Raw genomic sequence first — 26,796 nt, forward strand, 5'->3', positions numbered from 1 at the left:
AAACTATTTTATATAATACCTATTTAATAGTCCAAGTCTAATACTCTGAAAGTAAAAATGCAACACTTCCTGTAGTCCCATGTTTCATCAATGTATGATGAAACACACACACACACACACACACACACACCTGGGGTCCAAGGCCTTGTAGGAGCCATGGCCCTGATTGGAGGTAACCAGCTCAAGATGCGGCGCCTCAGAGCCAATAGTACCCAGCAGTCAGTTAATCAGACCTAATCAACAGGACTCACACACCTCTTTCATCTGAGTGGACTCCAAGCTAAACACAATCAGGCCATGTCAAAGGGCACCACATCTAATGGCCTTAAAGAGCTACATCAGAGAGGGAGCATGATGTTTGAGTATGGCATAAACACACACACAAAGACTTGATGCTTCCTCACTGCAGGTTTAGTAGACTTCGAGAATGTGTCCCTTTGCTCTCTCTAACCAAAGCACTAATGTTGAACACATTCATTCCTATGAGTACAACAACTGTTGCATGTAAAATAGCAGCAGTAAGTCAAACTCAGGTCACTTGGTGTAAATTTTACAGTGAAAACCAATGTCTCAGGCAGGTTCTTATGTCCATCACACTATACCTGGTTTCAGCAGCTGAGTTGTAACTATTTGATATGACACTATTTCATGAATATATTCCTTTGAAGTTGTACAGTGAATATAATACGAAGTGACACCTTCAGCTGTATTAAATATGTAGGTCATCTGAGGAGAACGGTAAACGCTCTTTGCATGATGGTTGACCTGATCATAACCCTCAACATTAGTTCCATATAATTCCTAAATCACATTAACCTGTTCAATATAAATAATACTCATTCAATAAAGACAATATGGGAAACAGGATTTACCGTTTTCTCCATAAGCTCTACTCTCCATCATGACACAACACACTTAGAATATACTATGATGTATTTTACAATACAATCTGTGTCCTTACAAAGATTCAAGTTTAAGTGCTTTCGCGGAAAAACAGCATAACCTTCAGCACCAAAACTCAATGATCTTTCTCTGAATGTTTTACTTTCTCCATTGTTGCATTTGAAAGGCGACAGCCATCGAGTTGAAAAACATAAGGGGGGGACCAGGTACAAAGAGACAAAAGAAAACAAGCTACAAAAACAACACAATGAAGAAGGAGAGGGTTGGGATTATTATTGGAATCAAAGCAGTGATGGGGAGAGGATGAGGAGGAGGAGGTGAAGGGGGAGGAGGAGGTTTCGATCATTAACGTGTTTCTCTGTGTTTCATTAGTGCTGCCAAATAATGTCTTTGTGTTACTCCAAAGAGAGACCAGTTAGATGTGGAGGCCCAACAATACAGCAGGGCCTTCGGAGAGGAGGACGTTATACAAACTTTGTTTGCATCCCAAATGGATCCCAATTCCCTATATAGTACACTACTTTTGACCAGGGCTCATAGGGCTCTGGTCAAAAGTAGAGCACTATGAAGGGAATAGGGTGCCATTTGGAATGCAGCCTTCCTCCTCGCTTGGCCTCTGAGCCTCTCCGTCTCTCCAACCCGACAGAGAGAGACACACTGGCCCTGGGCTCTCAAGGGCCCTTCACATTTCAAAAGCACTACACCCCCAGCGCAGCCACCTTTTGTGTGGAAGAGCAGGAAAAAAGAAGAGGAATTTGAACAGGAAGCAGCCTGTAAAGCCATAATGGTGCTACAGCTGGCCTAAACGTAGGAGAGGAGGAAGAAAGCATCTTAATGAATTTAGCATCCTTCCAACAGGACACTTCAACCCGCCGCTCTCTCTCTCTCCGCCTCTCTTTTTCTTTTCTCTGTCTCGCTCCCCCTCTCTCTATCTCAATATGTCTCTCTCTCTGTGTCTGCGTGCACCACATTGACCCCCTCACCCCTGACAACCCAAAGGGGAACAGGTGTAGTTGACTTTGGTGGCGCTACCGTGGCTGTTGACTGGACCGCTACACCCCCTCCCGCCCCCCGTTATTCAATCCAAGGGGCCCAATTCTTCAGAGGCCAGTCAGTCAGTGAGTGAGGAGAGGACAGGGATGAATGGAAAGTGGTGAAAACCACGCACGGGCAGAAGACGATATGTAAAACACATCCTGGATATCTGCTTGTCTGAGGGGGAGAGAGAGGGGGAGAAGGAGAGTGTCTGGCAGAGAGATAGCTAGCCTAGCGAGGGAGCGAGATGGGGCCATGATTTGATTAATGACTAGGGCGTGATGTGCCTGAGCACTGATACATGACAGCCCCATGGAAAGAAGATCCATCAATGCAAATCCACCCGGCCCAGTCCAGCCAAGGCTCCCGCCAGAGGTCAGCATGTCACCTGACCCGGCCTGCTCTCTCTATCACTCCATCCCTCCCTCCCTACATATCCCTTCATAGTTTACTTTGCTCCCTCTATCCCTCCATATCTCTTTCCCTCTGTGCTTCTCTACCGCCATCCCTCCACCTCTATCCCCCATCCTCTACAGTCCACCCTCACTCCCTCCCGTTCCGAACCAATTTGCATCCTCATCTAAACAGCGTCTCTCCGTCTCCCTCTCAGCCCTGTCACGGATATCTCACTTTTGCTGCCCGATTTGCATCCGATGCACACAAGAAATGAGCTCGGCCAAAAAAGTGTCTAGACTTTGCAGCTGTTGACAAATATTTTCATGTTGAATTTGAATTGTTTGCACGCGGACTTGGCTGTGAAAAAACAAGTAGGGTAAAGAGGAGCACTCGAGAGAGAGAGAGAGAGAGAGAGAGAGAGAGAGAGAGAGAGAGAGAGAGAGAGAGAGAGAGAGAGAGAGAGAGAGAGAGAGAGAGAGAGAGAGAGAGAGAGAGAGAGAGAGAGAGAGAGAGAGAGAGAGAGAGAGAGAGAGAGAGAGAGAGAGCAAGCAGTGGATGCTCAGCTAGGGAATACTTTGATCTACACTGAGTGAACAAAACATTAGGAACACCTGACAGGTTAAAGAAGGATCTTTAAGGCTTGAGACAATTGAAACATGTATTGTCAATGGGAAAGACAAAATATTTAAGTGCCTTTGAACAAGGTATGCTAGTAGGTGCCAGGCGCACCAGTTTGAGTGTATCAAGAACTGCAACGCTGATGGGTTTTTCACGCTCAACAGTTTCCCGTGTGAAGGAGAGGAGGGGGGGATGAGAGGAGAGCGGAACAATAGCTACTCCGCTGAGCTGAAGTTTTGTTGTCATGTCAAACCAGCCCTGCGGTCGCAATTCCCCAAACTACCATTATTAAAATACTAACTTCCAGGGAAGAGAGAAAAAGAGAGGGAGGGGAGTGGAAGAGAGAGAGAAAAAGAGAGGGAGGGGAGTGGAAGAGAGAGAAAATAGAGAAGGAGGGGAGTGGAAGAGAGAGAGAAAAAGAGAGGGAGGGGAGTGGAAGAGAGAGAGAAAGAGAGGGAGGGGAGTGGAAGAGAGAGAAAAAGAGAGGGAGGGGAGTGGAAGAGAGAGAGAAAAGGAGAGGGAGTGGAAGAGAGAGAAAAAGAGAGGGAGGGGAGTGGAAGAGAGAGAGAAAGAGAGGGAGGGGAGTGGAAGAGAGAGAAAAAGAGAGGGAGGGGAGTGGAAGAGAGAGAACGAGAGGGAGGGGAGTGGAAGAGAGAGAGAAAAGGAGAGGGAGGGGAGTGGAAGAGAGAGAAAAAGAGAGGGAGGGGAGTGGAAGAGAGAGAGAAAGAGAGGGAGGGGAGTGGAAGAGAGAGAGAAAAGGAGAGGGAGGGGAGTGGAAGAGAGAGAAAAAGAGGGGGGGGGGAGGGGGAGAGAGAGAAAGAGAGGGAGGGGAGTGGAAGAGAGAAAAAGAGAGGGAGGGGAGTGGAAGAGAGAGAAAGAGAGGGAGGGGAGTGGAAGAGAGAGAAAGAGAGGGAGGGGAGTGGAAGAGAGAGAAAAAAGAGAGGGAGGGGAGTGGAAGAGAGAGAGAAAGGAGAGGGAGTGGAAGAGAGAGAAAAAGAGAGGGAGGGGAGTGGAAGAGAGAGAGAAAGAGAGGGAGGGGAGTGGAAGAGAGAGAAAAAGAGAGGGAGGGGAGTGGAAGAGAGAGAGAAAAGGAGAGGGAGTGGAAGAGAGAGAAAAAGAGAGGGAGGGGAGTGGAAGAGAGAGAGAAAGAGAGGGAGGGGAGTGGAAGAGAGAGAAAAAGAGAGGGAGGGGAGTGGAAGAGAGAGAACGAGAGGGAGGGGAGTGGAAGAGAGAGAGAAAAGGAGAGGGAGGGGAGTGGAAGAGAGAGAAAAAGAGAGGGAGGGGAGTGGAAGAGAGAGAGAAAGAGAGGGAGGGGAGTGGAAGAGAGAGAGAAAAGGAGAGGGAGGGGAGTGGAAGAGAGAGAAAAAGAGAGGGAGGGGAGTGGAAGAGAGAGAGAAAGAGAGGGAGGGGAGTGGAAGAGAGAGAAAAAGAGAGGGAGGGGAGTGGAAGAGAGAGAAAGAGAGGGAGGGGAGTGGAAGAGAGAGAAAGAGAGGGAGGGGAGTGGAAGAGAGAGAGAAAGAGAGGGAGGGGAGTGGAAGAGAGGGAGGGGAGTGGAAGAGAGAGAGAAAGAGAAGGAGGGGAGTGGAAGAGAGAGAGAAAAAAGGGGATCCCAGCGGACAAAGTGAAAACAAATTAGAAGAACCCTTATAAAACACAGATGCTGCAAAGAAAGTAAACTTCACAAGATGTACTGTTTTCCCAAGGTGTCACAAGACAGTTGTGGAAAAGCCATCAGTGTGAGTCGCAGGTAAAGACGAGCGCCAGAGCAGGGCCAAGGCTTTTACCGTCACCACTCTCCTCAATTTCCCTGCTTTTCCAGTGTCTGCCTGCCTGCCTGCTATGTTAAGGCTGCTATATAGGCGTGGGGAGCCAACCTGTGTGAAAATTCCTTTTCCCCAAACCATCCGTGATGGGGGTTTGTTTTAGGAGACGTAATTTGGGACACTCATGGGACTGTTTATTAAAAATATAGTTTGCAGCAAATTTCTCATGCGTCTGAAAGCAAACCTACCGAGACATTTCCCACATGTAGGCCTACTTATTAATGTGTCAAAGAGCATAAAAACAGACAACCTTGTTCACTAGCCCCGACAACCAAACACACACGCGCACCGCAATCACATCCATTAGTTTACAGCAGTACATCTCAGCACGTCAGTATTTACAACGCCTCAGACGGTTGACACGGTGATGGAGAGGAGGAGTCAGACTTCTTCAGTGGATCAGATGACATGGATACACAAACCATATGTGTGTCTAAGACACATGTCTGTTTGGCCATATTAGTAGTACCCACCCAGGGCAAAGCATAGGGTTGGGGTTAACAGAGGTAGATGAGACGAGGTGGGGAATGATGTTGGAGGTCAACTATTGCATTTTCTTCAAATCTTGAGAGCGATAACGAGAGAGAGAAAGCTATACGTGAGAGTGGTGGAGGGAGAGAACAAGAGAGAGAAAGCTATACGAGAGAGTGGTGGAGGGAGAGATGGAGAGAGCCATGGTAGAGGGTCTGGATGTGAATGTCTATCTGCAGGGCTGATCAATGGGCCTGGACCCTCCACAGCCATGTGTCTGTGATCAGCAGGACCAGGCAGGCAGTAATGTGATCATGTCCATGTAGTTCAGAGGTAACAAGCCAGGTCGAAACAGCTCAGCATCAGCAGGAACCTCTCAAACATACATACAGCTCAGAACTCACTTAACTACCAACGGCATCCTGCAGCACTGCTAACAGGGGAACTGAAAAAGCTAGTACTTAATGGTGTGTGCGTATCGGTGTGTGTGATTGTAAACAGAGCGGTATTACACCCCCCGGACGCCCCCCAGATGGAGGGAAGAACTCTCCCCGGAAGGAACGGAACAGGGCCGGTCGGCCTGGCAGACACTCCCACATGACCCTTTAGCCAGCAGGAGAGGAAACAGTCAAGACCAGAAACACACAGAGAGAGACAGTGGCAGAGAGAGAGAGAGAGAGAGAGAGAAAGCGGGACAGACAGAGAGAGAGACGGAGAGAGAACATGAGTGCCTCAATAAGCAGTATGTACCGTCAACAATCTTTATATGGTGATATTTTAGTATAAATGTCCTGGTTGTTCAGGTATTTTTAAGTTTCTAATGTAAAAAAAAAAACGAACTATTCCCTTCCTAACCAGCCCACAATGTCTTACACACGACTGGCAAGACCATGCTTCCTTTAATCAAAGTTACCACTGTTCAAACCACATGTTCTACAGCTAGCTAATTAATCAACATCTTTAGAGGCCCACAGTTCTCTGTTCAGCTTCCAAACACAGCCCAAAGTAAAGACTAATATTTTTGTAATTACTTTTAAATGTATTTGATAACTCATTCCAGTCTTTAAAATATCCTAGATCGAAATGGAGCATGGTAACTTTATGATTATCGTCCAATAACAATGGTGGTTACATTTAAATAACTGGTAGCAACCTCAAGAGCACTTTCATCTAGATTTAGCTGGCACAATTCAGCAGTATCTAAATCAAGAGAATGTCAATTTCAAAATCCCTAACAGACAATGCAATTAAGCACATCTAAAATATAAGGACAAGTTGTAAGAGTAAAAGCTGTTCTTTTGAGAAACACATAGAGGCCTATATAGAGCACTACGGGTTGAAGACACAGTATTTCTCTCAACCCATGTAGAATGGCGAAACTGAGTTTCTTACTTTATTTCAACATGACCATTTCTTAAATCCAATAACAATGAGTGTAGCAGTGAAATCCCAATGATAAGAGGTTTAGTGGTCGAAGATTTAGCTATTAGGAGTTACATAACAATGAGTACCCACAGTGGAGTCAACCAACCGCTGCCACATATACATATTCCTTTACCTTGTGTATTTTTGGTTCCCAGCAAACCAGAAAAGTAAAAAAATTAGTAAACGGCTTGTTCAATTGCTGTGTGGTTTTACTCTGAGATCTCCGTTATTGACTCAAGCCGAGGTAGGCAGCCAGCTGGGCCTCGAACCACGAGGAGGAAAAACACACAACTACAGTACAGCGCTAGCCTGGCTGCCACACACACACAGACAGTTATATTAAAAATACTACTAACACTATATGTAATGCTACAAGCTTATACTTCACACTTTAATTCATTTTTATTTTCCAAACTGTCACCTTTTATTTACTTTCAGTATTTTAACTGATGTTGTAGGTTAATGTAAATTATGTTTTTTGGGGGGATTTGTCATTTTCTGAGGAAATGGTTTCTCTCCAAATGTGACATTTCTTAACCCAATAAACATAAGTGTGTTAACTTGAGAAACATATTACTCACATTTTCAAAGCTCCCTATTTTAATTTCAGTAACATACCTTTCGGTCTCAGTGAGACAGCAGATTCATAAAAGAACACCTACTGTGAATGTTTTCAGATACATTAGGGTCTAGGGGAAATATGTACATTTATGGCAACAAAACATAAATCCTCCTTTAGGGCCTCTTAAGTTCCACACAGTGTATAACATTTGAGACTAAATCTGATTAAAGCAAAATAATGTATTAATTATTGATTTCTTCTCTTTTAAACAACACTACAATAAATCAAGACAAATTCACACCAGGAAAAATACAAAATTTAAATTAAAACCAAAACACAATTACCAAACTACCTTTGTCTTTAAAGTGGAACTCATGAGGGGAATGTTTTCTCAGTGGAAAGGAAGTGACCATTCATACAAAGGAAGGCAGGAGGAATACAGCCCTTTCTGTTTCTGTTGGGCTAGATTCCAATCAACGCAAAACTATGTGCCAGTCAAGCTTTACACGTCTTTTCCGCACTCTCTCAGTGGAGTGGAATAAGGCCTGACTGGCACTACAGAGCCAGGCCAGCTCTCTGCCAAGAGGAACTCTGAGAACACAGCACCACAAAGAGGATGGCAACGGTACTACACGCTGAGAGAGACCATGGCAGATGTACTGCAAGTCTGATGTTTCTTTGGAAAATGTTTTGTTTTTTTCTTCAATGTCAAATATGTACATGAGGAACATTTCATGATACAAGAAGTTAAAAGGGAAGACTTTTCAGTTCTGATTACGAACCGGTAAGATATCAAATAAATTAAAATGTTATTTGTCACGTGGCGTAGACAACAGGTGTAGACTAACAGTGAAATGCTTACTTATGGGTCCTTTTTCAACAATGCAGAGTTAAAGATCAGATACAAATGTAATACAAATATATAAATAGTAACAAGGAATAAATACACAGTGAATAACAAATAAAAATAAAGAGTAAAAATAACATGGCTATGCTGTATATAGGCAGTAGAAAATAACATGGCTATATACAGGGATTACTAGTACCAAGTCGATGTGCGGGGGTACGAGGTAATTGATGTAGCTATGTACTGTACATGGTATGGGTAAAGTGACTAGGCAACAGGATAATAGACAGTAGCAGCAGTCTGTGTGTGGCGTCAAATCAAATCAAATTTTATTTGCCACATGCACCGAATACAACAGGTGTAGACATTACCGTGAAATGCTTACTTACAGCCCTTAACCAACAATGCATTTATTTCTTCATAAAAAAAATAAAAATAAAAAAAAGAGCAGAAGTAAAATAAAATAACAGTAGGGAGGCTATATATACAGGGGGGTACCGGTGCAGAGTCAATGTGCGGGGGCACCGGCTAGTTGAGGTAGTTGAGGTAATATGTACATGTGGGTAGAGTTAAAGTGACTATGCATAAATAATTAACAGAGTAGCAGCAGCATAAAAAGATGGGGTGGGGGGCAAGTAGTCCGGGTAGCCATGATTAGCTGTTCAGGAGTCTTATGGCTTGGGGGTAGAAGCTGTTGAGAAGCCTTTTGGACCTAGACTTGGCGCTCCGGTACCGCTTGCCGTGCGGTAGCAGAGAGAACAGTCTATGACTAGGGTGGCTGGAATCTTTGACAATTTTGGTGGCCTTCCTCTGACACCGGTCAGTATGCATGCGTGTGCATGTTATGTGTGTGTGTATGTAGAGTGTGTGTGTACGTAGAGTGTGTGTGTGTGTGTGGGTAGAGTCCAGTGTGTGTTTGCGTAGAGTCAGTGCAAGAGAGTTAGTGCAAAAAAGAGTTAATGCAGGTAGTCCGGCTAGCCATTTGATTAGCTATTTAGCGGTCTTCTTTAGAAGTCTTATGGGTTGTTCAGAGTCCTGTTCATTCCAGACTTGGTGCATTGGTACCGCTTGCGGTGCGGTAGCAGAGATAACAGTCTGTGGCTTGGGTGGCTGGAGTCTTTGACAATTTTTAGGACCTTCCTCTGACACCGCCTGGTATAGAGTTCCTAGATGGCAGGGAGCTTGGCCCAAGTGATGTACTGGGCCGTACACATTGCCCTCTGTAGCGCCTTGCGGTCGGATGCCAAACAGTTGCCATACCAAGCGGTGATGCAGCCAGTCAAGATGCTCTCGATGGTGCAGCTGTATAACTTTTTGAGGATCTGAGGGCCCATGCCCTTAGTGATGTGGACACCAAGGAACTTGAAGCTCTCAATCTGCTCCACTACAGCCCCGTCGATGTGAATGGGGGCTTGCTCAGCCCTCCGTTTCCTGTAGTCCACGATCAGCTCCTTTGTCTTACTGACATTGAGGAAGAGGTTGTTGTCCTGGCACCACACTGCCAGGTCTCTGACCTCCTCCCTATAGGTTGCCTCATTGTCGTCAGTGATCAGGCCTACCACCGTTGTGTCGTCTGCAAACCTAATGATGGTGTTGGAGTCGTGTGTGGCCACGCAGTTGTGGGTGAATAGGGCGTATAGGAGGGGACTAAGCACGCACCCCTGAGGGGCACCTGTGTTGAGGGTCAGTGTGGCGGATGTTTTGTTGCCTACCCTCACCACCTGGGGGGCGGCCCATCAGGAATTCCAGGATCCAGTTGCAGAGTGATCAGCCCCAGGGACCTTAGCTTAGTGATGAGCTTCGAGGGCACTATGGTGTTGATCGCAGAGCTGTAGTCAATGAACAGCATTCTCACATAGGTGTTCCTTTTGTCCAAGTGGGAAAGAGCACTGTGGAGTGCAATAGAAATTGCGTCGTCTATGGATCTGTTGGGGCGGTATGCGAATTGGAGTGGGTCCAGGGTGTCTGGGATGATGGTGTTGATGTGAGCCTTCAGATGTGAGTGCTACGGGGAAATACTAATTTAGACAGGTTACCTTGGCGTTCATGGGCACAGGGACTATGGTGGTCTGCTTGAAACATGTTGGTATTACAGACTGGGTGAGGGAGAGGTTGAACATGTCAGTGAAGACTACACTGCCTTTGCTTTCCAGTAAGGGACAGACTAATCTTTCAGTAGGAACAATAGAAAAAGAGAAATGTGCAGATGGTAGAAGCAACTGTATGACCTCCATCACTTATGGTGTAAACCACATCTTCCTTCATCTATCACTTTACAAGGTTTAAAATGTCACTATGCTGAGGTTACTGATACTCATTTCAAGTGTGTGTGCCTGCCTTCCTGGAGAGCACACAGCAAGCAAACAGCATCAAGCTTCATGTTTTACGAACGGTGACAAAATCAGTTTGTCCTGCACTTCAAAGTGAGCGTTTAAAAAGCTCTAATTTTAAAACCTCTCGGACAAGCCCTGGGTCAGAGGGTCAAGTCGTAAACGTGTCACGCCTCGCTAGCGTGACGTTAGTTAGTTACCAACCACTCCGAGGTAATGGCTGCATCCAAAATGGTACCATATTCCCTTCATTCCCATAGGGCTCTGGTCAAAAGTAGTGCACTATAAAGGGAAAAGGGTGCCATTTGGGACATACAATGCCACCATCGTACGACCAGCGTCCGTTACACGCTGACTGTGTTTTGGCCAGAGGACGATGACTGACAGAAAAGGGCGTTGTGAAGGATTAAATAACCCTTTAAACCCAAACAAGCTCTGTGTTGGCTTGTAATGGCACAGAGGAAGTATCCCTTTATCAACAGTGAATTAACAGTTTCCTCTTGAACCTTGTTTTGCCCTGCGCTGCGGCCTCTGAACGTGGGCCAGAAACCAGATGGCTAGTTGACTGTTGGATCCACAATGAACCACCAAGCCTTCTATACAGGTTACCAGGAGAAATCAGCATCCTCACTAGCAGACTAACAGTCAAGTGTTGATGTTTCATGACTTGGACTGTTTGACCCCAGCTGCAAACACACGGGTGCATGCACAAACACTTACACACACGGACGTGAGTGGACACACACACAATGAACCACGTGAGTGGACACACTGCGGACTAGACATGGACACTTGGACTTGGACACTTCACTAACCTCTATTTTTTTTTTTATTTAGGCATTTTGCTCCTGTTGAACGGAATTGTAGTGGAGTCAGTACAGCAGAACTTTTATCTTTCAACCACAGGAGTGTTTGGACTGAACTGTGTCTGACAGTGACAGAAGCACAGCAGAGCCAGCCCAGTCTTGTCTACAGTCAGACACTGACCCCAAATCAGCCCTTAACAGCCAGACTCAATGACCACAGACAACTAGTATACTAAAACCATACCCACGCCAATTGAAATCAAACACAGTGGTTTAAAGTACATGAAACATCCACTTCCATATCAACAATCAAATATGTACAGTATCTATGATGTCTAAGCAGTTGACCAACAGAGCATTCTTGCAGGTTCAGGTTGTGTAAGCTACTTTAGAAACGTATGTCAAAAGCTAAGCTATATGATTGATGTGTGAATGGAAGTTTAAAATGATTGTCAAACAGTCCTTCATATTGTTACATCTACATTATTAGGGGCAATGGGTCAACTGAATTAGAGCTTTGCTACCCGACCCAAGACCGACATTATACATCGGGTTAGGGCCGGGTAGGGCCTGCTTTTCATCAATAACTAGGGCACAGGCAGGGCTCAGGTATCACTAAATTCATCACTAACATTTTGAAGCTGAGCCATTTGCTCATGCTCTGCTGAGCAGTACAGTCATATCTGACTAAGATCATAACATGGTGTCAGAAGTACTTCAACCTCATCAAATACAGGAGAGATTATTTTACAGAAAATAATAATGTTCCTTGAGTTTTGGGTTTCGGGCAGGACCGGGCCTTAAATTTGGCAGAAGCAAATTGGGCCTGGGTAGGGTAGGGCCTGAACGTTGCGGGCATAGGTAGGGCTTGGGCTTAAAATTCATGCCCGTGCAGGGTGTCATGTAAAAATCTTCCCAGCGTGAAATAGTTCCCAATCATTGTGATTGTGTTGTGATTGTGGAGCAGGTTGATGTTTCTCTCACACCCTCCCGTAGCGCCCAAGTCTTTGCAATGGCAAAAAATCTCTCCTCACATCAACCCTCAGCACTTTGACGCGCGAGTCCGGGTGTTTATATGCTGACCTCACGCCTCAACAAGCTTCTGATTGGTCAGTGTGAAGCAAATGCACGTTCCCACAGAACAGTTTTTCGAGGTCGAGGGAGGGTTCGAGAGAAACTGCCATCCACATAAAGAGATGCGTGTGCAATTATTGAACTGGGAAAATGTTCACGCTGGGAGAAATTTTACAGCATGACCTCACAATCAGAACGATTGGGAACTATTTCACGCTGCGACAAATTTTACATGACACACGGCTCTAAATTGAATACTCTGGCTCAATTAAATTAAACAATTAGGAGACATCAGGTCGTCCTCTGTAGCTCAGCTGGTAGAGCACGGCGCTTGTAACGCCAAGGTAGTGGGTTCGATCCCCGGGACCACCCATACACAAAAATGTATGCACGCACGACTGTAAGTCGCTTTGGATAAAAGCGTCTGCTAAATGGCATATTATTATTATATTATCCATTCCTCTGAGGATCCATTGGTGACGGTCAAAGGTCAAGGGTTAAAACAGGACTGGAGGAGAATAAATAGCAGGATTCCATATTTACACAGAGAGAAGAAAAAAAAAAAAAGGCCAATTGTAGCTTTCTATTTTTAAAGCGGCCTGGCAGCTCTGAAGGATGTGTACTTTTCCTAGTTCCTTCCCCAAAATCAATGTGTTGTCAGAGGGGACAATCAGAGGGCAGCTGTTGTGGCTAGTCTGACTGATTCATCATCCCCGTTTCTGACGCCCAGATTCAAGCCCAAGAAACAGCCTGTTCACAAAACAGACAGAAGACAAAAACAAAGCAAATTGTGATCAACTTTTTGGGGGGGTTTTTGGGGTCTGCGCAAACAGGAGAGATAATCTAGCGTCATCACTCGGAAACAGACTAAAATGACAAGATCGGCGCTGCAAAGCAACACAACAGGATGCTGCCAACTCATTCTGAAACTCAAGCAACACAAACTTCTGACTGATGGGAAAACAGTTAAACGGTCAAGATCACTTTGAGTCAAAATGCACACCAAGATCTACCGCTCAGATTTTTTTTCAAACATAGATCACTTAAAAAACGTAAGCCTATGCAACATTAACCAATTAAAAAACAGTTATGTAGCAATGAGGTTTGTGCTCTGCTTGAACTGCCCTGCCAATGTTGTTCTTCTCAGACCACTTAGAAATTATATTTAAAAATGTAGGTAAATGATCACACTGGTAATAGATCATTTGTTGTATTACTTGTGAGGTACAGCTGAGTGAGCATAATAATTAGCTTATTTTTTTACTGGACTGATGGCCTGCATCTGATGGTCAGTCGAAAGGGAGGGAGGGAGCAGCGGTGAGGCTGCCTCTCCCCCGACTCAACGTCTCTCTGCTCTCCCTCCCTCTGCTGAGAAAAGGGGACACAATCTTCCAGCTGATGGCGAAACTCATGCCTCATGCACCAATTCATGTTGTTACTCCTATGACCAGAAAAACGGAAATATCCCTCAATATTAAAAAAGACAAGCCGCTAATAATAAAGCTTATCGGAACACTTTCATATACTCATTCATTGCAGCTGCAGTGCTGGTTGTAGCGCGAGTGGAAGTAGGGAGAACACGCATTTTATGGCTTATAAAAGTGTTGAACAAAGAACAAAGTGTTGACAGTGCTAAATAACAACTTAGACATGAACTTACTCAACGAATACAGCAAAGAGCTGCATTTTTTACGAGTATCTCTCTAGTCACAGTTTTAAAAGTTCTGAAATCTCACAGTATCAACTTTGCTGAGCATTCAAGGTTTATTTTTACAGTCTATGGCTCAAGGAAACTGTGCAGACTGAGCTATCTGATTGGCCAGCGGTAGGCCTATAGGTGCACTTGATTTGCTCTCTGAGCCTGTCGGGGAGGTGGAGTTCTACCTTCGGACACATGAAATAGTCTTAAATGGGAACACGTTGCCTTCCTGGCGCTAGGGCTGCTGAATCAAGTTCACCTACCGCCAACAGTGCGAAACAAATAATGTTGCAAATCGTGATCGACCACACACTCCAGCACAGTAGGTGGCGGCATGCACCTTAAACATTTGTTTGCGGACCGCCATTATATCATAGAAGAAGCGCTAAACAAATGTAAAAAATAGGAACGCAAGGCTTTAACGTTGTTGTTTTTATACATACATTTTTGGTGATCGACTAGGAATGCGTTGGAGTACGACCAGTCGATCGCGATCAACCGGTTGGTGACCACTGCTCTAGAGTCTACTGTACGAATGATGGATGTAGACAACAGAAAAAGCATTAAGTGGAAAAGCACATCACTTGTTCATGGAGTCGGGTCTGGTCAGATCAAAATGTTGCAATGGATACATGTTGGATCATCTCAGCCTCGCTGTGCTACACTACAGACAGAGACCCAGCGTCTGTCCACATGGGCTATATTAACACCTAGAGAATAGTCAGTTCTCAGGGTGAGAAACCGGTCAACAATTTACATTTTTACATTTACATTTTAGTCATTTAGCAGACGCTCTTATCCAGAGAGACTTACAGTTAGTGAGTGCATAAATCTTTTTTTTTTCATACTGGTCCCCCGTGGGAAACGAACCCACAACCCTGGCATTGCAAACGCCATGCTCTACCAACTGAGCTACACGGGACTATAGGATTTACCTATAGAAGACGTGTTGAACAATGTCATACTGGACACAATTTTCTCCTCTATGGCTGCGTGTACACAGGCCAGTCCATTTTGATCTTTTTTCCACTAATTGATATTTTGACCAATCGCATCAGATCTTTTCACATCAGATCTTTTTCAGAGCTGATTCGATTGGTCAAAAGAAAAAAAGATCAGAATTGGGCTGCCTGTCTAAACATAGCCTATGAGAAACATTAACTGAACCAACGTGACACATCAGGGAGTGTGTGTGCGTGTGTGTGTGTGTGTGTGTGTGTGTGTGTGTGCGTGTGTGTGTCGTACTTGAGGGTTTAGACTCTCAGACGTCAGGATCCCCCCCCACACACACACACACAGAGAGACAGCAGGGAAATGAAACACACACCATCTCCAACACGATGCAGAGAATGACATCTCCAAAACCCAGCCCCCAGATTCCTGGCTAACTTTATCACAGCCTCCTAAGGTCCATAAAAATGAACAGATATGCTGTACATTTTACATTTTAGTCATTTAGCAGACACTCTTATCCAGAGTGACTTACAGTTAGTGAGTGCATACATTATTATTTTTTTTTTCATACTGGCCCCCTGTGGGAATTGAACACACAACCCTGGCGTTGCAAACGCCATGCTCTACCAACTGAGCTACATCCCTGCCGGCCATTCCCTCCCCTACCCTGGACGACGCTGGGCCAATTCTGCGCCGCCCCATGGGTCTCCCGGTCGCGGCCGGCTACGACAGAGCCTGGATTCGAACCAGGATCTCTAGTGGCACAGCTAGCACTGCGATGCAGTGCCTTAGACCACTGCGCCACTCGTAAATATCAAAAGTCCTGAAAACCTAAAACCGCTTGCCTCAGACAGTAGTGTTTGTCTTTCTTTACGCTGTAATATTTATATAGCCATCTGCCACCCCTGTGGGCCTGTGCACGCGCTCTCACACACACACACACACAGGTATCAGTGAAGAGACTAATTGTTGACAGGTGGCTCTAATGCCCTACTTTGAAAATAGAGTGTGATTTATGAGTCTCTTGCGCCTCTCTCCCTCCTTTCCCTGTTGCTACAAGAGCTGAACTCTCTCTCTCTCTCCATATTTTTTTCTCCTTTCTCCTCATTCTTTATTTCTCCCTCTTTTACTTCCTCTGTCCCTCCTCTTTCTCCTTCCTCTCTTTCCATCTGCTTCTCTCCACTTTCTCTCTCTCTAGATCCAGCACGAGACAAGCTGCGGTGGCAGTACATTCCCTGGGCTTGACGTCACTCAGGCCTGGCTTGAACGTCCTTCTAACATTGTTTTAATTGTTGGGGAAGTGATCCTAATACAGAGCCTGGGGGAGAGAAGCCACACAAACAGAGTAGTGGGTGACCAAAGGGTGAGGGTCTGGGGCTGACAACAGGCTAGGAAGGGAGAGGCGAAGTCAGGGCGCCACGGCTGGAGAGAGTGGGAGAGAGGGGAGAGATGGATGACTGAAGCCCTGACAGTGAGAGGCAGGGAGGGCAAACTGAGAAGATCTGCTAACAGCCTCGACCCTGAACTGTGATTTTTCTCTGTGAACTTGCTGATGAGTATATGTCGACAGGTGTGTGTTTGCGTATGAGTGGGTGTGTGTGCCCACGCGGTGGTGATAGTGTGTATAGTGTGTGTGCCAGCCAGGCCAGGCAGCTCTAGGGGTGTTTGACCAACAGGACCAAGGCTGTAACAGACAGGTCATAGTCCCCAGCAGAACAAGGTCTACTCAGGTGACAGCCAGTCAGCGGTTGTTGTCACTTACTGAAACTGGAGCCGCCTCTGTCTGAAGACCTGTGTGTGCTGCCACAGCCACCATATCAGCTATAGCCATGTCACTACACATGTTGCATATTGTGGGGTTTTATGTACTGTGCAATAGTAAGAGGATGAGTGAGATGTTGTGCTGTGCTTAGTGCGTGTGCATCCTCTATCCTTACCGTGTAGTGGGGACCCTGAGGGGCTGCTGGAGAGCCCGGGGATGGGGCTGCACCTCCCTCCTCCGGCCTGCTTGCTGTTCAGTTCATTCTCTATCTCCTCCAGCCCTGCACTCTTCTGGAAGCGGGACATGCGGTTGACCACGCGGGGGGACATGTGTGTGCGGGCGCAGGGCGCGCCACCGTAGGGGTTGATGGGAAAGACGTGGGAGGTGCCACGCAGTGTGCTGATCACCACCCAGCGACTGTCCTGGCTGAAACAGATGTCCTGGACCTGGGGGAGGAGAGGAGAGGAGAGGAGAGGAGAGGAGAGGAGAGGAGAGGAGAGGAGAGGAGAGGAGAGGAGAGGAGAGGAGAGGAGAGGAGAGGAGAGGAGAGGAGAGGAGAGGAGAGGAGAGGAGAGGAGAGGAGAGGAGAGAGGGAGAGGAGAGGAGAGGAGAGAGAGGAGAGGAGAGGGAGAGGAGAGGAGAGGAGAGGGAGAGGAGAGGGAGAGGAGAGGAGAGGAGAGGAGAGGAGAGGAGAGGAGAGGAGAGGAGAGGAGAGGAGAGGAGAGGGAGAGGAGAGGAGAGGAGAGGGAGAGGAGAGGAGGAGAGGAGAGGAGAGGAGAGGAACATGATCAGCTAGTCATACAGTGACAGTAACACAATGTATAAGTAGTAAGGCAGTTTCCCATACAAAACCAAACCAATGTTACCCTTAACGTTCTCAAATAGATGTTGAACTGACCACTGAACAGAGAATATAAGATGACCAGTTGAAAGGAGGTCTCTGGAGGGTTGTTGAGGGTTTGGTGGTAATGTATTTTTAAGTCTTTGGTAAAGACAGCCCAACAGTCTGTCTGTCTGCAGAAGACAATTAAGGTCTTTCTCTCAGTCTGTGGCCTCTAGAGCGACACACACAGTCAGCTCAGAGCACACACTCCAACATATAGTTGTGTAGATGCTATGTCAGACATGCTACAGAGACAAGAGAGAGAGAGAGAGAGAGAGAGAGAGAGACAGAGAGAGAGACAGAGCGACAGAGAGAGTGACAGAGCGATAGACTAAGACAGAGAGAGAGAGAGAGAGAGAGAGAGAGAGAGAGAGAGAGAGAGACAGAGAGAGAGACAGAGCGACAGAGAGAGTGACAGAGCGATAGACTAAGACAGAGAGAGAGAGAGAGAGAGAGAGAGAGAGAGAGAGAGAGAGAGAGAGAGAGAGAGAGATAGAACGCTGGAAAGAGGAAGACAGAGGTGGAGAGAGTGACGGACAGACAGAAAGTGTAAAAGAGTCAACAGTATTCATCATCAGAAAAAGACAAGGTTTATCTCTTCCACTGTGAGGTCTGTCTACCTGTGTCTGTGTTTCATCTGTGGCCATGGCACAGGTTGGCTGGGTAATTGTCCTCAGCAATGACAGTTAATGAGGCATCCTGCACATACCAGACACATACCAGTTTCTATAAAAAGATAAGGATGGGAGGGGTAGTTTCACCTGAGCTCTGCCTAGCCGTGATTAAAGCAAACATGGGGTACATTCTTGATCTGGATAATATTGGCCTCTCATCATATTTTGTAGGATACAAAATCTCCAACATTAGCAGAAGTTGGGTGAAGTCTCTCACTTAATCAGACTGTGATCAGACCCAGAACATTCAGAACAGAAGTGTGTGTATGGGTGAGATGAGCAGACATGTTGTGGTATAGAGGAGACACAGTAGAGACGATGTCACACACAGACAGACATAGAAGTGTTCAAAGTGTCTCTGACTTCATCAGTAACACTGATAAGTTAGATTAGAGATACTGTCACTTAGCAGGAACTACAATGGAATGACAGGAATCCTGAGAGAGAGAGAGAGAGAGAGAGAGAGAGAGAGAGAGAGAGAGAGAGAGAGAGAGAGAGAGAGAGAGAGAGAGAGAGAGAGAGAGAGAGAGAGAGAGAGAGAGAGAGAGAGAGAGAGAGAGAGAGATAAAGTGGAAATGGAAAGAGAAAGGTAGAAGGAAAAACTGACCAAAAAGAGGGAAAAGGGTGCAGAAAACAATGGAAAGCTAAAAACAAAACAGACAGACACCCAGAGCAAGAAGAAAACTGACCAGCCAAAACACCCTGACATGCCTGGTCACAGTGTACTCCAGCTTAAACTGGTTTCAAACCACCTAGGGCCCTATTACTGAGAAACCCTCCTGTCGCTATCAGAGCCATGCCTGTTTACCTGGGCTGACTCTAGGTCAGTGTTGGGAGTGTGTGTGTGTGTGTTTGTTTGTGTTTGGCGCGTGTTTGGTGAGTCGGAGCGAGCCCAGCCCAGTCAGCCCAGCCAGATAAGAGCTGTGTCCACCCACCTTGATACAGCACCATTATCACTTACGGCCTTGTTTGCTGTGTAGGAGATAACCTCTGTGCCCAACAGCCTGCTCTCTCTGGCTCTGCTGTAATCTCTACAGTGTTTACGACAGCAGGATCAAAGCTAGTAACACACAGCCAGGCAGTAGGACTTGCAATTTTAAGTCACACATTAACCATCCCATTACAATCATCTAGACGCCAAATCTCTCTGTGTGTGTGTGTGTGTGTGTGTGTGTGTGTGTGTGTGTGTGTGTGTGTGTGTGTGTGTGTTGGTGTATGTGTGTTTGCGTGCGTGCGTGGGTGGGTGGAGGAATTTGCGTGGGTGTGTGTGGGTGTGTGTGTGCGCGCAAGGTCGAAGCAAAGCTTAGTGCTCTGGTCCAAACATGACACTAGTGGGACAGGCAGCTATGGTCGATGATCTCCAAAGATACATTTTAGTTCTGCTAAAGCAAATAGAACATCACAAGTTGCCAACTAAAAATACATTTTTGGCCCCGGAACGGCTGCTTAGCTAAACATATGAAAGTACATTAATAAGAGAAGAAATATCCATATAAACAGACTAAATGGGGCAAAAATACCAACAGAAATACAAGTATCCTACAAACCAATAGACCTACATATTTAATAGTTTGCCTCCAAACTCCACTGAGCACCTGTGATACTGGAGTGATGGCCCGAATGGAGAGAACACACTAGGGTAACTTTTACCACGGGGGACTAAACCTACAACTTGGATTGCCAAAAGTGCTGCATAAACTGTGATTCTATATAACAGGCCCCGTGTAGCTCAGTTGGTAGAGCATGGCACTTGCAATGCCAGGGTTGTGGGTTCGATTCCCACGGGGGGCCAGTATGAAAATGTATGCACTCACTAACTATAAGTCGCTCTGGATAAGAGCGTTTGCTAAATGACTAAAATGTAAATGTAAAATGTAGAGGGAGAATACAGGATGCTGCATCCCTTGACTTGGGTCTGATAGATCTCCACACACACCACTGAGGCTGTGCATGCATGCGAGTGGCTGAGTGTGCATGCGAGTGACTGAGTGTGTGTGCGAGTGGCTGAGTGTGCATGCGAGTGACTGAGTGTGTGTGCGCCATAAGCGAGGCATCAGCTGACATACAGCGGCGGCAGTAGCAGCGTGAGCCACAACTTCAGAGGGAGAGCTTTAATGGTGGCCATTCCTCAAAGGAGGCTCTGCACAACCTCACAATGTGATTAGCCGGGAAGAGGGGAGGAAAGTGTCATGTCAAAAGGGGGTCGTCCCTCCTCCTAACATCTCACAATATTATATTTTCACCAGAGTGAGAGAGAGAGAGAGCGCGAGAGAGAGAAGGAGTGAGATTGTGAGAGAGAGAAAAAGAGAGAGCACTGTTAACTAGGGACAAGAAGAAAACATGCAGCAGCCTTTTTTATTGAATGAGCCATAGTGAATGTTGTTTGAAACTCGCCATGCCCTATTTGTCTTACAAATTGTCTCAGCTTTTGAAAATGTGTTTGCTTTGGACGGCGATGAATTGATTGGCTGGAAGGCTGTGATTCCACAGCTGTGAGGAATCTGATGCTGCAGTCAAGTGAGTGGCAATGAGGCCTTGCTTGTTTCTAAATCATCCTTTACATCAATTACAGAGCTCCCTAGGTCACACCCCGCCTTGTTTGGGTTCTTCTCCCCTCACGCACGCACACACACACACACACATCATCCATTTATCCTTTCTAACAATGTCATAAGGAAATTAAGTTTAGGCTTTAGTGGTCACACATACGACCTTAATAACAAACTTGTATGCCATCTGTAAATAAGCCCAGTTGATTTAGCCACAAAAAAAGACAGGAACCTTCCCGCTAGCCATGACTAGCTGAGATAATGGATGAGCTTCACATGCCGAGAGGTGAGTTCGGATTGGTCTGCCATGTAGCATGCTTCTGTCTATAACAAGTATGTGTAGGTAATCCTTTCTAACGCGGCTTTTTCGAAAGATGTCACGAAGAACAGCAAAAGTGTTGCTCTCCACATTCTGTGGAATGTCCGGTGGAAGCAGAGTATGATAGCTAAGGAGATGGAGAAAATGCTGCTGTTTGATTGCAAATATGTAGAGGTTCGAATAGAGAACACACAGAGGCTGTTGTATAAAACACCTGTCTCCAGATTACATCTTCAAACTAAGGGCAACCATGCCATCCGTGACAGAGAAGGAGAAGTGTTCATCCATGTATACGGGTAAGAGAGTCTAGCTAGCTACAATTTCAGATATTATACATTTCTAATTTAGTCAGAAAGCCGTTTTCATTGCAAGTTAAAGCGTACTGTTAGCTATCTGGCTCGCTAGCTAACGTTACCCGTATGATCTGTGTAGTAATATTTTTCGTATCTCAGAGCCATTTGAATTGCTAGTTATAGCCTAATGTTAGCTAGCTAGCTAACATTGAACCTAGTTGGTTAGCTACCTGCAGATTCATGCAGGGTAATAACATTATGAGTTGGGATTATGGTTCATTGTTTAGCTAGCTAGCTACATGTCTAAACGAAAGACTCCACTATGCAAGTAATCATTTCACTGTACTGTTTACACCTTCTGTATGCTGTGCATATGACAAATAAACTTTGATTTTATTTCATATAGTGTGTGTTTACCTGAGACGGTAATATGAAGAACAACATGACCTGCATCAAAGTCAAATTAGGAAAATAACTTTAGGCCAACGAGACAGTGTCCAAGTTCTAGAATGCTCAGGTAGAATGCCCTGCTATTATTTAGTCACACTCACAACCGTAAGCTATTTTCTGTAATTAGCTTGCCATTAACTTAGAAATAATGATCTTATTGTGAGTTTATTTTCCTATAATAATGAATACAAATTAGCTAAAGTAATATGAACTCTGTGAACTCTGTGGTCTAAGGCACTGCATTGCAGTGCTAGCTGTGCCATTAGAGATCCTGGTTCGAATCCAGGCTCTGTAGCCGGCCGCGACCGGGAGACCGATAGGGCGGCGCACAAAACACCATCAAGCGCTATGATGAAACTGGCTCTCATGAGGACAGCGACAGGAAAGGAAGACCCAGAGTTACCTTTGCTGCAGAGGATAAGTTCATTAGAGTTCAGACTCAGAAATTGCAGCCCAAATAAATGCTTCACAGAGTTCAAGTAACAGACACATCTCAACATCAACTGTTCAGAGGGGACTGTGTGAATCAGGCCTTCATAGTCAAATTGCTGCAAAGAAACCACTACTAAAAGGTCACCAATAAGAAGAAGAGACCTGCTTGGGCCAAGAAACACGAGCAATGGACCATAGACCGGTGGAAATGTGTCCTTTGGTCCAAAGTTCAGATTTTTGGTTCAAACCGCCGTGTTTTTGTGAGACGCGGTGTGGGTGATTGGATGATCTCCGCATGTGTAGTTCCCACCGTAAAGCATGGAGGAGGTGGTGTTATGGTGTGGGGGTGCTTTGCTGGTGACACTGTCTGTGATTTATTTAGAATTCAAGGCACACTTAACCAGCATGGCTACCACAGTTTTTCAACAGGACAATGACCCAACACACCTCCAGGCTGTGTAAGGGCTATTTGACCAAGAAGGAGAGTGATGGAGTGCTGCATCAGATGACCTGGCCTCCACAATCCCCTAACCTCAACCCAATTGAGATGGTTTGGGATGAGTCGGATGGCAGAGTGAAGAAAAAGCAGCCAACAAGTGCTCAGCATATGTGGGAACTCCTTCAAGACTGTTGGAAAAGCATTCCAGGTGAAGCTGGTTGAGAGAATGCCAAGAGTGTGCAAAGCTGTCATCAAGGCAAAGGGTGGCTATTTGAAGAATCTCAAATATAAAATATATTTTGATTTGTTTAACACTTTTTTGGTTACTACATGATTCCATATGTGTTATTTCATAGTTTGATGTCTTCACTATTATTCTACCCTGGAATGAGTAGGTGTGTCCAAACTTTTGACTGGTACTGTACATAAGACCGAATCGAGCTGGTCGGTCACATATGCACACCGTTTCCCCTATGTACTACTAGAACCAGTGAGGCCATGCTACAGATCTGTGTCTGATCAGAGCCATAAAACTACTCTTCCTTTCAGCTGTACAGTCTGATGAAGCCCAGTGTTGTCTATTTGACAGTGTTTAGACAACACAAGCAGACATACAGTACAGTACAGTACAGAGGATCAAAGGCTTGGTTTAGATGCTATTGCCAGAGCGCACTCAGTAAACAGCTAGGGGTGGCCCTGTTCAGAAACCACCTCAATGCTGAATTGCTAAAATGTGTATTATTTACAGGGGATAAGTAGGCCTATATCAAACGATTTCAGAGGTGTCAGTGAGTGCATGATGAATATTAGGTGTGTAAACACAGTAGATGTGTTTGTGTTACCTTGGCCTCAGTCTCTCCGCGGTGCAGTGTGTAGAGGTGGTGGACAGCAGACTGGTTGGAGGCCCAGGGGTGTGTGAGGACCTGGAACACATGGAAGTCATGGCCCAGGGTGTCTGCAGTCACCAGCAGCATGCCTGGAGATAGAGACAACATGGACATTAACACACACACACTGTAATACAAAACCATTGGTAGAGCCCTATTCTTCATATTCAAGAGTTATTCATGAGGATTTAGCATATTGCGCAAAACTGTTTTATTTCCAACAGTCCTAAAAATAAACTCCAAACCCTGTATGAAATATTTCAGAATATTATCCAGACCAGTAGTGTACTGGCTAATACAGAGATTAAATAGCTCAGTTGGTAGAACATGGCGCTTGCAACGCCAGGGTTGTGGGTTCGATTCCCACTGGGGGCCAGTATGAAAAAATTAAATAAAAATGTATGCACTCACTAACTAAGTCGCTCTGGATAAGAGCGTCTGCTAAATTACTAAAATGTAAAATGTAAAATTAAATGTACTGTAGAAATTACAAATGTCAGTCTTTGATACTTATTAGTGCACATATAAACCAGTACCAAAAAACAACTATTTCATTCACTGTAGAGCAAGAGACATTTCAGTCAAAAACTGGGCAGACGTATTTAGTTGTTAATAAAACCTTTGAACCGTGCAGAACCCGACAACCCCTTCAAAGTGGGACATATACTTGCCACCGTGCCGGTACAAACAAACAAATCACCCTATTAAAACAGACTAGCTATCGTTTGACACTGTCGTAAAATGCTTGCTTATCCCCCACATCATAATTTGTTCTCCAGTCACAACCATAGCCTTATAACTATGTCTTCTTTCTAGGGACTGGGAGGAGCGTCTGTGTGTGTGTGTGTGTGTCTGTGTCCGAACACACGACCACAGCCCAGCTCGTGTGTAACCTCCGATGACAGGCCCATTCATTTCTAGCAGTTTTATTTGAACTTTGTCAAACTGCAGAAAGTATAGGTCTTTACTGTAAACAACACACTCAACAAACCACACCAGAACAAACCCAGATCACAGACAGCCCATGACAGAGCCTCACAAAGCCTTTATATTTCTACCAAAAACATAAAAAGTGCAATAACTCAAAATGTTAGCCCTTTAGCTCAAACTGAAAAGTGTGTGATCCGAGAAATGGTGCTGAATTCTTTTACCCGAAGCCTCAGCCATAATTGGACAGGAGAATAATTAGTGATTTTCCATCGCTGGACTTTTTCTGCAGATGTTGAAATAAGATTGTAATTAGTCGGCAGTCTTTATGGGGTGGCATTTCAAATGTAAAAGAGGAGGATGGAATGGCACGAGATTAAAAGAAGCCAGTGACACATGCAAGAGGGATGAAGAAGAAAAAGGAATGTAGGCACACACTGCTTTTAGACCTCACAGATTGCTTCCCAAATGGCATCCTATTTCCTATATAGTGCTCAACTTTGACTAGGGCCCAGGGAATAGGGTGCCATTTAGGATGCAGCCAGTTTCCACGTTTATCCAACAGCAGCAATGTAATAGGGTGAGGTACAGAGGTGAGGAGAAGAAGGGATGCAGAGTAAGAGTGATCGAGGGAGTGGAAGAGAAAGGGTCAAAGAGGGGGATATTGGAAGGAAAGAAAAACAGAAACAACAGAGCAGGCCATGCATTAGATGGCAGTTTAGCTATTCATACTGTATCAGAACTAAAGACCAAACCAAAGCTGGAAGCGCAGGGCCCTGGGTCTGGCCATAAACAAACCCACGCCCCAAATGAGGTGCCAAGCCACAAGAACCCTTTGCGTCAACCGGGAATACATAGAAAAGAAGGGCCCTACTAATTATAGAGTCTGGAAACGGAAGTGCAGGGTGATTAGGAGTTAAGGCGCTCTGTTTATCTGGGAGCTTCCTCTCTCCCTCACCCAGCCACCCTCTTCTCCCTCCTTTCTTACTTCTTCTCCCTCCATGGCCCAAGCCGCCCAGCACGTCTCCCTCCCTCCCTCCCTAGCTGGCTCGCCACAGGCTTTGACAGATGAGGCTTGGAGAGGCTGGCCAGGGCATTACTTCTTGCTGATGGTACACTCTGTACTCCAAAAGGCACCCGGCCGGAGTGGAAGCGCCCAGGGTTGGGGCTTTTGTGGCCTTGTTGAAATACAGGCCCTCGCCGAGAAGCGTCAGTCGGTTAGGCCGCGGGAAGCCCAAATTAAAAAGCAGCGTTCCTGGTCGGCGGTGTGAGAGCCGCCCGCTGGAAACCTGAAGCTGTTGGAGCTCTGTTTGACACGTCCTATTTATAACACCTCAACCTCCCCATTCTCTGGGGCATCAGTGTTATTTACAACGTTTTGTATGAAAACGGGCTTGCTGTCCTGGCACACACACAAACCGACTGGTCGGAGAGAGAACCTCTAATTTGCCATATGTGTGAGACGTGCGTCTGCGTGGAGGGCCGCTGCCTGGCTGCGAGTGACCGAGCAAGCGGGTTATAAAATAATTTCCATAAATATAATCTCTCTCTTTGTTGGAAAAAAGGACTGTGCCCAAAACTTCTCCTTGTTGTGTTTTTCTGCAGCCTTTCCGTCACGTCTCAAAATGTATAAACAGAAAACATCTGCTCAATCCCATTAATAGTGAAAGGATGTTTCATTTCCAAAGTGGCTGGGGCTCTTTTTTCTGGACAAAAGCAGATGAAGAGAGAGGAGGGAGACGGAGGGAGGGCAGTCAGTGATGAGGTCTCCCACTTGGCAGCAGAAAGGGCCGCAACAAAACTAGTCCCCTCTCTAATTAACAACATTTGGCTCCAGAACCTTTGAAAACTGGGAAATGTCAAATTATAACCATGTGGAGCTAGAAAACATTAAGAAGAGAGAGGACACTGGGGAATCGGGTCTGGTCGGCTCTGGTGTAGGAGACGAATACACTTCTGAGCAAATGAGCAAAACACGCAAATGAGAGAGTATCCATCATATGGAGTCTTTGTCTTCAGGGCTGGCGGTGGGAATGGTTATGAAAGACGGCCAGGCAGTGTGTGTGTGTGTGCATTTGTCTGTGTACTGTGTGTGTGTATTTGTGTGTGACTAAGTATGTGTGTGGTGTGTCAGTTAATGACTGCGTGCCTGTGTGTGGGTTTGTCAGTGTTTATGTGTACTGTGTGCCCGTGTGTACGTGTGTGGCGGTCTCTCTCGGCTGTGTCCGTGCTGTGCTT

The 26,796-nt window shown here is 45.7% G+C and overlaps 1 protein-coding gene across 3 annotated transcripts in view; it reads right to left on the reverse strand.

Annotated features, from left to right (window-relative positions):
• The window catches only part of LOC121567890 (BCAS3 microtubule associated cell migration factor-like), a 269,987-nt gene that overhangs the window by 184,149 nt on the left and 59,042 nt on the right, over positions 1–26,796 (reverse strand). For all 3 annotated transcript variants that reach the window (XM_041878248.2, XM_041878249.1, XM_041878250.1), the window contains exons 14-15: positions 23,587–23,720; positions 16,881–17,151 (exon numbers count right to left, since the gene is read on the reverse strand). In XM_041878248.2, the coding sequence (XP_041734182.1) occupies positions 16,881–17,151; positions 23,587–23,720 (405 nt within the window). The remainder of the gene's footprint in view (positions 1–16,880; positions 17,152–23,586; positions 23,721–26,796) is intronic.

This window comes from Coregonus clupeaformis, chromosome 6 (genome assembly GCF_020615455.1).
Source record: "Coregonus clupeaformis isolate EN_2021a chromosome 6, ASM2061545v1, whole genome shotgun sequence".
Lineage (NCBI taxonomy): Eukaryota > Metazoa > Chordata > Actinopteri > Salmoniformes > Salmonidae > Coregonus > Coregonus clupeaformis.